Here is a 10,292-nt window from a genome sequence, read left to right as displayed (position 1 = left end):
GGGCTGGGGGCGCCGGCGCTGTGGGGCTGGTACGTGTGGGCCGAGCCCCGGGAGCGGCGGCGGCTGCGGCTGGTGCTGGACGGCGTGGGACGATTCGCCAGGTGGGGGGCGAGGGGGCGCCTGGGACCCCCGGCCTCAGCCCCACATCTTCCGCCCCCCTGCCCCCCCAACCCCTGCCCCACACATCTGGGGCTTTCCCGCCCCCCCCCCCCCCCCCAGGTCGCTGGCCGTGGGCATCACCATCTCCCTGGACTACTGGTGGACCACCAACGTCACCCTGCGGGGGCTGGACGAGGTGGGGAGGGGGCGCTTGGGGGGCTGGGAAAGGGTTGGGGGGCTCAGGGGTCACTTGGGGGGCTGGGAAAGGGTTGGGGGGCTCAGGGGCCACTTGGGGGGCTGGGAAAGGGTTGGGGGGCTTGGTGACCACCTGGGGGATTCAGGGGCCACCTGGGGGATTCAGGGGCCACTTGGGGGGCTGGGAAAGGGTTGGGGGGCTTGGTGGCCACTCGGGGGACTCAGTGGCGACTTGGGGGGCTGGGAAAGGATTGGGGGGCTCAGTGGCCACTTGGGGGTCTGGGAAAGGATTGGGGGGCTTGGTGACCACCTGGGGGGCTCAGTGGCCACTTGGGGGATTCAGGGGCCACTTGAGGGACTGGGAAAGGGTTGGGGGGCTCAGGGGTCATTTGGGGGGCTCGGGCCACTTGGGGGGCTGGGAAAGGGCTGGGGGGGCTCAGTGGCCACTTGGGGGGCTGGGAAAGGGTTGGGGGGGCTCAGGGGCCACTTGGGGGTCTGGGAAAGGTTGGGGGGCTCGGGGGGCACTTGGGGGTCTGGGAAAGGTTGGGGGGCTCGGGGGGCACTTAGGGGGCTGGGAAAGGGTTGGGGGACTCGGTGGGCACTTGGGGGGCTCAGTGACCACTTGGGGGGCTGGGAAAGGGTTGGGGGACTTGGTGGCCACTCGGGGGACTCAGTGGCCACTTGGGGGGCTGGGAAAAGGGTTGGGGGGGGCTCAGTGGCCACTTGGGGGCTGGCTGGGAAAGGGTTGGGGGGCTCAGGGGGACCTGTGGGGGCTCAGAAAGGGTTGGGGGGCTCAGGGGTCACTTGGGGGGCTGGGAAAGGTTTGGGGGCCGACTCGGTGGGGACTTGGGGGGCTCAGGGGCCACTTGGGGGGCTGGGAAAGGGTTGGGGGGCTCAGGGGTCACTTAGGGGGCTCAGGGGCCACTTGTGGGGCTGGGAAAGGGCTGGGGGGGCTCAGGGACCACTTGGGGGTCTCAGAGGCCACCTGGGGGGATCAGGGGCCACTTGGGGGGCTCAGTGGCCACTTGGGGGGCTCAGAAAGGGTGGGGGGGCTCAGGGGCCACTTGGGGGGCTGGGAAAAGTTGGGGGGCTTAGGGGGCACTTAGGGGGCTGGGAAAGGGTTGGGGGGCTCAGTGACTACTTGGGGGGCTCAGAGGCCACCTGGGGGACTCAGGGGCCACTTGGGGGGCTGGGAAAGGGTTGGGGGGCTCAGGGGTCACTTAGGGGGCTCAGGGGCCGCTTGTGGGGCTGGGAAAGGGTTGGGGGGCTCAGTGGCCACTCGGGGGACTCAGGGGCCACTTGGGGGGCTGGGAAAGGGTTGGGGGACTTGGTGGCCACTCGGGGGACTCAGGGGCCACTTGTGGGGCTGGGAAAGGGCTGGGGGGGCTCAGGGACCACTTGGGGGTCTCAGAGGCCACCTGGGGGGCTCAGTGGCCACTTGGGGGTCTGGGAAAGGTTGGGGGCTCAGGGAGCACTTAGGGGGCTCAGGGGGCACTTGGGGGGCTGGGAAAGGGTTGGGGGACTCGGTGGGGACTTGGGGGGCTCAGGGGCCACTTGGGGGGCTGGGAAAGGGTTGGGGGTCTCAGAGGCCTCCTGGGGGGCTCAGGGGCCACTTGGGGGGCTCAGTGGCCACTTGGGGGGCTGGGAAAGGTTGGGGGGCTCAGTGACTACTTGGGGGGCTCAGAGGCCACCTGGGGGACTCAGGGGCCACTTGGGGGGCTGGGAAAGGTTGGGGGGCTGGCTGGCCGCTTGGGGGGCTGGGTGGCCACCATGGTGGGGGGGGGGGGTATCTCGGGGGGGCGGCAGTGACTCGTCTCTTCGCTCTCTGTCCCCTCTGTGTCCCCGTGTCCCCCCCGTCCCCGTCCCCTTGTCCCCGTCCCCCTCGTCCTCGTCCCCGTCTTTGTCCCCCCTGTCCCTGTCCCCATCCCCCCCCCGTCCCCCTGTCCCCGTCCCCGTCCCTGTCCCCATCCCCCCCCTCGTCCCTCTCCCCCCTGTCCCCATCCCTGTCCCCCATCCGTGTCCCCCCTGTCCCCTGTCTGTCCCCTGTCCCCATCCCCATCCCCATCCCCCCCCGTGCCCCTGTCCCTGTCCCCATCCCTGTCCCCCCGTCCCTTGTCTGTCCCCAACCCCATCCCCATACCCCGTCCCCATCCCCGCCTCGTCCCTGTCCCCTGTCCCCATCCCTGTCCCCATCCCCCCCTCGTCCCTGTCCCCCCTGTCGCCATCCCTGTCCCCTGCCTGTCCCCGTCCCCATCCCTGTCCCCATCCCCCCCGTCCCCCCATCCCCCTGTCCCTGTCCCCGTCCCTGTCCCCATCCCTGTCCCTGCCATCCCTGTCCCTGTCCCTCATCCCTGTCCCTCATCCCTGTCCCCGTCCCCATCCCTGTCCCCATCCCTGTCCCCATTCCTCCATCCCCCCGTCCCCCTGTCCCCGTCCCTGTCCCCGTCCCTGTCCCCATCCCTGTCCCCATCCCTGTCCCCCCCATCCCCCTGTCCCCATCCCTGTCTCTTGTCTGTCCCCTGTCCCCAACCCCATCCCCATACCCCGTCCCCATCCCCCCCTCGTCCCTGTCCCCCTGTCCGCAACCCTGTCCCTGTCCCCATCCCCCCCTCGTCCCTGTCCCCCCTGTCGCCATCCCTGTCCCTGCCATCCCTGTCCCCATCCCCATCCCCCCCCGTGCCCCTGTCCCTGTCCCCATCCCTGTCCCCCCTGTCCCTTGTCTGTCCCTTGTCTGTCCCCTGTCCCCCTGTCCCCATCCCTGTCCCCCCGTCCCTTGTCTGTCCCCAACCCCATCCCCATACCCCGTCCCCATCCCCCCCTCGTCCCTGTCCCCCCTGTCCCCTGTCCCCATCCCTGTCCCCATCCCCCCCTCGTCCCTGTCCCCCCTGTCCCCTGTCCCCGTCCCCATCCCCGTCCCCATCTCCCCCCATTCCTCCATCCCCCCGTCCCCGTCCCCGTGTCCCCGCTGTCCCCAGGAGAGCGCGGGGTTCCGGGCGGGGATGTCGCGGTGTCACCGCCGGGCGGCCGAGCGGCTGCTGGGGGGGGCGCTGCGCAACGGGGGGCTCTACGTCAAGCTGGGCCAGGGACTGTGCGCCTTCGGCCACCTCCTGCCCCCCGAGTACCCCGACACCCTGCGCCCGCTGGAGGACCAGGCCCTGCGCCGCCGCCACCGCGAGGTGACACCGCCGGGGGGACACGGCGCGGGCACGGGGACGGGGACGGCGCGGGGGGACACGGCACAGGGACGGGGACGGGGACGGGGACGGCGCAGGGGGACACGGCGCGGGGGGACATGGCACGGGGACGGGGACAGCGCGGGGGGACACGGCACGGGGGGACATGGCACGGGGATGGGGACAGCGCGGGGGGACACAGCACAGGGACGGGGACGGGGACGGCACAGGGGGACACGACATGGGGGGACATGGCATGGGGATGGGGACGGGGACAGCGCGGGGGGACACGGCGCCAGGGGACACGGCACAGGGATGGGGACAGTGCGGGGCGACACGGCACGGGGACAGGGACGGTGTGGGGGGACGTGACACGGGGGGACACGGGACGGGGACGGGGACAGCGCGGGGGGACGTGGCGCAGGGGGACACGGCACGGGGACGGGAACGGGGACAGCGCGGGGGGACACGGTGCGGGGGGACATGGCACAGGGACGGGGACGGCGTGGGGGGACACGGCACGGGCACGGGGACGGCGTGGGGGGACACGGCACAGGGGGACATGGCACGGGGACGGGGACAGCGCGGGGGGACACGGCATGGGGACGGGGACGGCGCGGGGGGACACGGCACAGGGGGACATGGCACGGGGACGGGGACAGTGCAGGGGGACACGGCACAGGGGGACATGGCACGGGGACGGGGACAGCGCGGGGGGACACGGCATGGGGACGGGGACGGCGCGGGGGGACACGGCACAGGGGGACATGGCACGGGGACGGGGACAGCGCGGGGGGACACGGCATAGGGACGGGGACGGCACAGGGGGACATGACACGGGGGGACACGGCACAGGGACAGGGACGGCGCAGGGGGACACAGCGCGGGGTGACACGGCGCGGGGACGGGGACGGCGCGGGGGGACAGCGTGGGACGGGGACAGCATGGGGGGACACGGCACGGGGACAGGGACGGCGTGGGGGGACAGCAGGGACAGGGATGGTGTGGGGGGACACGGTGCAGGGACAGGGACGGCGTGGGGGGACAGCAGGGACAGGGACGGCGTGGGGGGACACGGCGCGGGGACAGGGACGGCGTGGGGGGACACGGTGCAGGGACAGGGACAGTGCAGGGGGACATGGTGCAGGGGGACATGGCACGGGGGGACACGGTGCGGGGATGGGGACAGTGCGGGGGGACACGGCACGGGGACGGGGACAGCATGGGGGGACAGCGGGGGACGGGGACGGCGCGGGGGGACACAGCATGGGGACGGGGACAGCGTGGGACAGGGACCGCGTGGGGGGACACGGCGCGGGGACAGCGCGGGGACAGCGCGGGGACAGCGTGGGGACAGCGTGGGGACAGCACGGGGGGACACGGCATGGGGACAGCATGGGGACAGCATGGGGACAGCATGGGATGGGGACAGCGTGGGGACAGCGTGGGGACACCGCAGGGACAGCACGGGGGGACACAGTGTGGGGACAGCACGGGGACGGTGTGGGGACACCACAGGGACAGCACGAGGGGACGCGGCATGGGGACAGCACGGGGACAGCAGGGGGACAGCATGGGGACAGCGTGGGGGGACATGGCACGGGGACAGTGTGGGGACAGCGTGTGACAGCGACAGCACGGGGACAGCGTGGGATGGGGACAGTGTGGGGACACCGCAGGGACAGCACAGGGACAGCGTGGGGACGGCATGGGGGGACACGGCGTGGGGACACCATGGGGACAGTGTGGGGACAGTGCGGGGACGGCACGGGGGGACACGGTGTGGGGACAGCACAGGACAGGGGACGCTATGGGACAGGGGACAGCGCAGGGACACCACGGGGACGGCACGGGACAGGGACAGCGTGGGGACACCACGGGGACAGTGTGGGGATGGCGTGGGGACGGCGTGGGGGGACACAACACGGGGATGGCACGGGGACAGCGTGGGGACAGCATGGGACGGGGACAGTGTGGGACGGGGACAGCATGGGGACAGCGTGGGGACAGCGTGGGGACACCGCAGGGACAGCACAGGGGGACACGGCACGGGGACAGTGTGGGACAGGGACAGCGTGGGGACAGCGTGGGGGGACACGGCACGGGGATGGCACGGGGACGGCGTGGGGACACCACAGGGACAGCACGGGGGGACACGGCACGGGGACAGTGTGGGGACAATGTGGGGACAGTGTGGGGACAGCGTGGGGACACCGCAGGGACGGCACGGGGGGACATGGCACGGGGACAGTGTGGGGACAGCGTGGGGGGGACACAGCACGGGGACACCATGGGGACAGTGTGGGGACATCACAGGGACACCACAGGGGGATGTGGCACAGGGACAGTGTGGGGACAGCACGGGGGGGACCCGGGACGGGGACAGCGTGGGGACACCACGGGGACGGCACGGGGACAGCGTGGGGACAGCGTGGGGACCGGCACGGGACAGGGACACCACGGGGACAGCATGGGGACACCACGGGGACAGCGCAGGGACAGCACAGGGGGACACGGCGTGGGGACAGCACAGGACAAGGGACACCATGGGACGAGGGACAGCGTGGGGACACCGCGGGGACAGCGTGGGGATGGCACAGGGACGGCACAGGGACACCATGGGATGGGGACAGCGTGGGGACACCCCGGCACAGGGACACCACAGGACGGGGGACACCATGGCCTTGGGGACACCGTGGCCTTGGGGACAGCATGGGCTTGGGGACACCCTGGGGACAGCACGGGCTGGGGGACACCATGGCCTTGGGGACACCATGGCCTTGGGGACACCCTGGGGACACCGTAGCCTTGGGGACACCCCGGGGACAGCACGGGCTGGGGGACACGGTGGCATTGGGGACACCCTGGGGTCACCGTGGCCTTGGGGACACCCCGGGGACAGCAGAGGCTGGGGGACACGGTGGCATTGGGGACGCCCCGGGGACACCGTGGCCTTGGGGACACCCCGGGGACAGCACGGGCTGGGGGACACGGTGGCATTGGGGACACCCTGGGGTCACCGTGGCCTTGGGGACACCCCGGGGACAGCACGGGCTGGGGGGACACGGTGGCCTTGGGGACACGTGGTATTGGGGACAGCACGGGGTCACCATGGGCTTGGGGACGTCGCGGCACAGGGACAGCCGGGAGCGGGGACACCGACGGTCCGGGCTTGGGGACACCCCGGGCTTGGGGACATCGCGGCCACGCAGCGGCCCGTGACAGGACAGCGTGGCCTGTCCCCGCGTCCCCCTGTCCCCGTGTCCCCATGTCCCTGTCCCCATCCCTGTGTCCTGTGTCCCCCCTCGCCGTGTCCCGCTCTCCCTGTCCCCATGTCCCCGTGTCCCTGTCCCCATCTGTGTCCCCGTGTCCCCAACCCCATGGCCCTGCCCCTGTCCACGTGTCCCTGTCCCCATGGCCCTGTCCCCATGTCCTTGTCCCCATCCCTGTCCCTGTGTCCCCATCCCTGTCCCCATCCCTGTCCCCGTGTCCCCATCCCCGTGTCCCCATCCCTGTCCCTGTGTCCCCGTCCCCATCCCTGTCCCCTTGTCCCTCTCCCCATCCCCGTGTCCCCTGTCCCCATGTCCCCATCCCTGTCCCCTCTCCCCGTCCCTGTGTCCCCGTCTCTGTGTCCCCGTCCCTCTCCCTGTCCCTGTCCCCTCTCCCTGTCCCCGTGTCCCCGTCTCTCTGTCCCTGTCCCTATGCCTGTCCCCATCCCTGTCCCCGTGTCCCCTGTCCCTGTCCTCATCCCCGTGTCCCCTGTCCCCATGTCCCCATCCCTGTCCCCTCTCCCTGTCCGTGTGTCCCCATCTCTCTGTCTCCGTCCCCGTGTCCCCGTCCCCGTGTCCCCATCCCTCTCCCTGTCCCTGTGTCCCCTGTCCCTGTATCCCTGTCTCTCTGTCCCTGTCCCTATGCCTGTCCCCATCCCTGTGTCCCCGTGTCCCCGTCCCCGTGTTCCTGTCCCCTCTCCTTGTCCCCGTGTCCCCGTCTCTCTGTCCCTGTCCCTATGCCTGTCCCTGTCCCTGTTCCTGTGTCCCTGTCCCCATCCCCGTGTCCGTGTCCCCTCTCCCCGTCCCCTCTCCCCATCCCTGTGTCCCCGTCCCCGTGTCCCCTCTCCCTGTCCCCATGTCCCTGTCGCTGTGTCCCCATCCCCATCCCTGTGTCCCCTGTCCCCGTGTCCCCATCCCTGTCCCCCTCTCCCTGTCCCCGTGTCCCTGTCTCTCTGTCCTTGTCCCTATGCCTGTCCCCATCCCTGTCCCCTGTCCCCGTGTCCCCGTCCCTGTGTCCCTGTCCCCGTGTCCCCTCTCCCTGTCCCCGTGTCCCTGTCTCTCTGTCCCTGTCCCTATGCCTGTCCCTGTCCCTGTCCCTGTGTCCCCGTCCTCATCCCCGTGTCCCCTGTCCCCATGTCCCCATCCCTGTCCCCTCTCCCTGTCCCTGTGTCCCCGTCTCTCTGTCCCTGTCCCCATCCCTCTCCCCGTGTCCCCGTCCCCATCGCCGTGTCCCCGTCCCCTCTCCCCCTCCCCATGTCCCTGTCCCCGTCCCCGCGTCCCCGTCCCTCTCCCTGTCCCCGTGTCCGTCTCTCTGTCCCTGTCCCTGTGCCTGTCCCCATCCCTGTCCCCGTGTCCCCTCTCCCCGTCCCCGTGTCCCCATGTCCCCGTGTCCCCGTCCCCTCTCCCCATCCCCTCTCCCCGTCCCCGTGTCCCCGTGTCCCCGTGTCCCCATCCCTGTCCCCGTGTCCCCGTCCCCGCGCAGGTGGACGAGCTCTTCCTGGAGGATTTCCAGACGACTCCGGCCGGGCTCTTCCAGGAGTTCGACTACGAGCCGGTGGCCGCCGCCAGCCTGGCCCAGGTGCACCGAGCGCGGCTGCACGACGGCACCCCCGTCGCCGTCAAGGTACGGCCCCCCCGGGACCCCCCCGGGACCCCCAGCGCCCCCCAAACCCCCCCCAAACCCCCCCCAAGCCCCCGGGACCCCCCCGGGACCCCCAGCGCCCCCCAAACCCCCCCCAAGCCCCCGGGACCCCCCCGGGACCCCCAGCACCCCCAAACCCCCCCCAAACCCCTGGGAACCCCCCGGACCCCCAGCGCCCCCTGAACCCCCCCAACCCCCCCCAAACCCCCGGGCCCCCCCCGGATCTCCAGCACCCCCCGAACCCCCAGGACCCCCAGTGCCCCCGAACCCCCCCCAAACCCCCAGGACCCCCCCGAACCCGCCCCAAACCCCCCCCAAACCCCTGGGACCCCCCCGGGACCCCCTGAACCCCCCCCGAACCCCCGGGACCCCCCCCGGGACCCCCAGCGCCCCCCAAACTCCCCCCCGAGACCCCCTCGGGACCCCCAGCACCCCCCAAACCCCCCCTGAACCCCTGGGACCCCCCCAGGACCCCCAGCGCCCCCCAAACCCCCCCCAAACCCCCAGGCCCCCCCCCAGGACCCCCAGCGCCCCCCAAACCCCCCCCGAACCCCCCGGGAACCCAGCACTCCCTAAACCCCCCCCCAAACCCCCAGGACCCCCCCAGGACCCCCAGTGCCCCCTGTGACCCCCCCGCTGCCCCCCCCCAGGGGACCCCCGTGTCCCCCCCCATGACCCCCTGCTCCCCCCCAGGGACCCCCATGTCCCCCTGCTGCCCCCCCCACGTCCCCCCCTGTGACCCCCCCCTGCTGCCCCCCCCATGTCCCCCCCCCCAGGGACCCCCATGTCCCCCCCCTATGACCCCCTGCTCCCCCCACCAGGGACCTCCACGTCCCCCCCCGTGACCCCCATGTCCCCCCCAGGGACCCCCATGTCCCCCCTCGTGACCCCCTGCTGCCCCCCCCATGTCCCCCCCTGTGACCCCCATGTCCCCCCCCCGTGCCCCCCCCTGCTGCCCCGCCATGTCCCCCCCCCTGTGACCCCCTGCTCCCCCCAGGGACCCCCATGTCCACCTGCAGCCCCCCCCCACGTCCCCCCCCGTGCCCCCCCCTGCTGCCCCCCCCCATGTCCCCCCCCCACGACCCCCAAGTCCTCCTCCACGACCCCCTGCTCCCCCCAGGGACCCCCATGTCCCCCCTCGTGACCCCCTGCAGCCCCCCCCACGTCCCCCCCCGTGCCCCCCCCCTGCTGCCCCCCCATGTCCCCCCCCCCAGGGACCCCCATGTCCCCCCCCCATGACCCCCTGCTCCCCCCCCCAGGGACCTCCACGTCCCCCCCCGTGACCCCCCGCCCCCCCTGGGACCTCCATGTCCCCCCCCGTGACCCCCTGCTCCCCCCCCCAGGGACCCCCATGTCCCCCCTCGTGACCCCCTGCAGCCCCCCCACGTCCCCCCCCGTGCCTCCCCCCTGCTGCCCCCCCCATGTCCCCCCCAGGGACCCCCATGTCCCCCCCCGTGACCCCCCCCGTGCCCCCCCCAGGTGCAGTACATCGACCTGCGCGACCGCTTCGAGGGCGACATCTGGACGCTGGAGCTGCTGCTGCGCCTGGTGCAGCTCATGCACCCCGACTTCGCCCTGGGCTGGGTGCTGCAGGTGGGGGGGGGCATGGGAGACCCCCCCCCGGGACCCCTCAACCCCCCCCGGACCCACCCAGCGCTCCCCCCACCCAGAGCCCCCCCCCCAACTTCATGGACCCCAGCCTCACGCACCCCGACTTCGCCCTGGGCTGGGTGCTGCAGGTGGGGGGGGGGGGGGGGGCATGGGAGACCCCCCCCCCGGACCCCCCCACCCCCCCCGGGGACCCCTCAACCCCCCCCGGGACCCCTCACGCCCCCCCAGACCCACGGGAACCCCCCCCACCCAGAGCCCCCCCCCCCAACTTCATGGACCCCAGCCTCACGCACCCCGACTTTG

At 72.7% G+C, this 10,292-nt stretch overlaps 1 protein-coding gene across 1 annotated transcript; it reads left to right on the top strand.

Moving 5' to 3' along the window:
* Positions 1 to 6: 6 nt before the first annotated feature.
* Positions 7 to 10,117, top strand: ADCK5 (aarF domain containing kinase 5; the record flags this gene model as incomplete). The annotated part of the gene is made up of 5 exons (XM_074571767.1): positions 7 to 101; positions 220 to 295; positions 3,270 to 3,470; positions 8,220 to 8,360; positions 9,858 to 10,117. Coding segments are annotated over exons 3-5 (578 nt in total), but the record flags the coding sequence as incomplete, so codon positions are not given.
* Positions 10,118 to 10,292: the final 175 nt, after the last annotated feature.

This window comes from Larus michahellis, unplaced genomic scaffold (genome assembly GCF_964199755.1).
Source record: "Larus michahellis unplaced genomic scaffold, bLarMic1.1 SCAFFOLD_617, whole genome shotgun sequence".
Classification (NCBI taxonomy): Eukaryota; Metazoa; Chordata; class Aves; order Charadriiformes; family Laridae; genus Larus; species Larus michahellis.
This window is presented reverse-complemented; position numbering and strand designations above follow the sequence as displayed.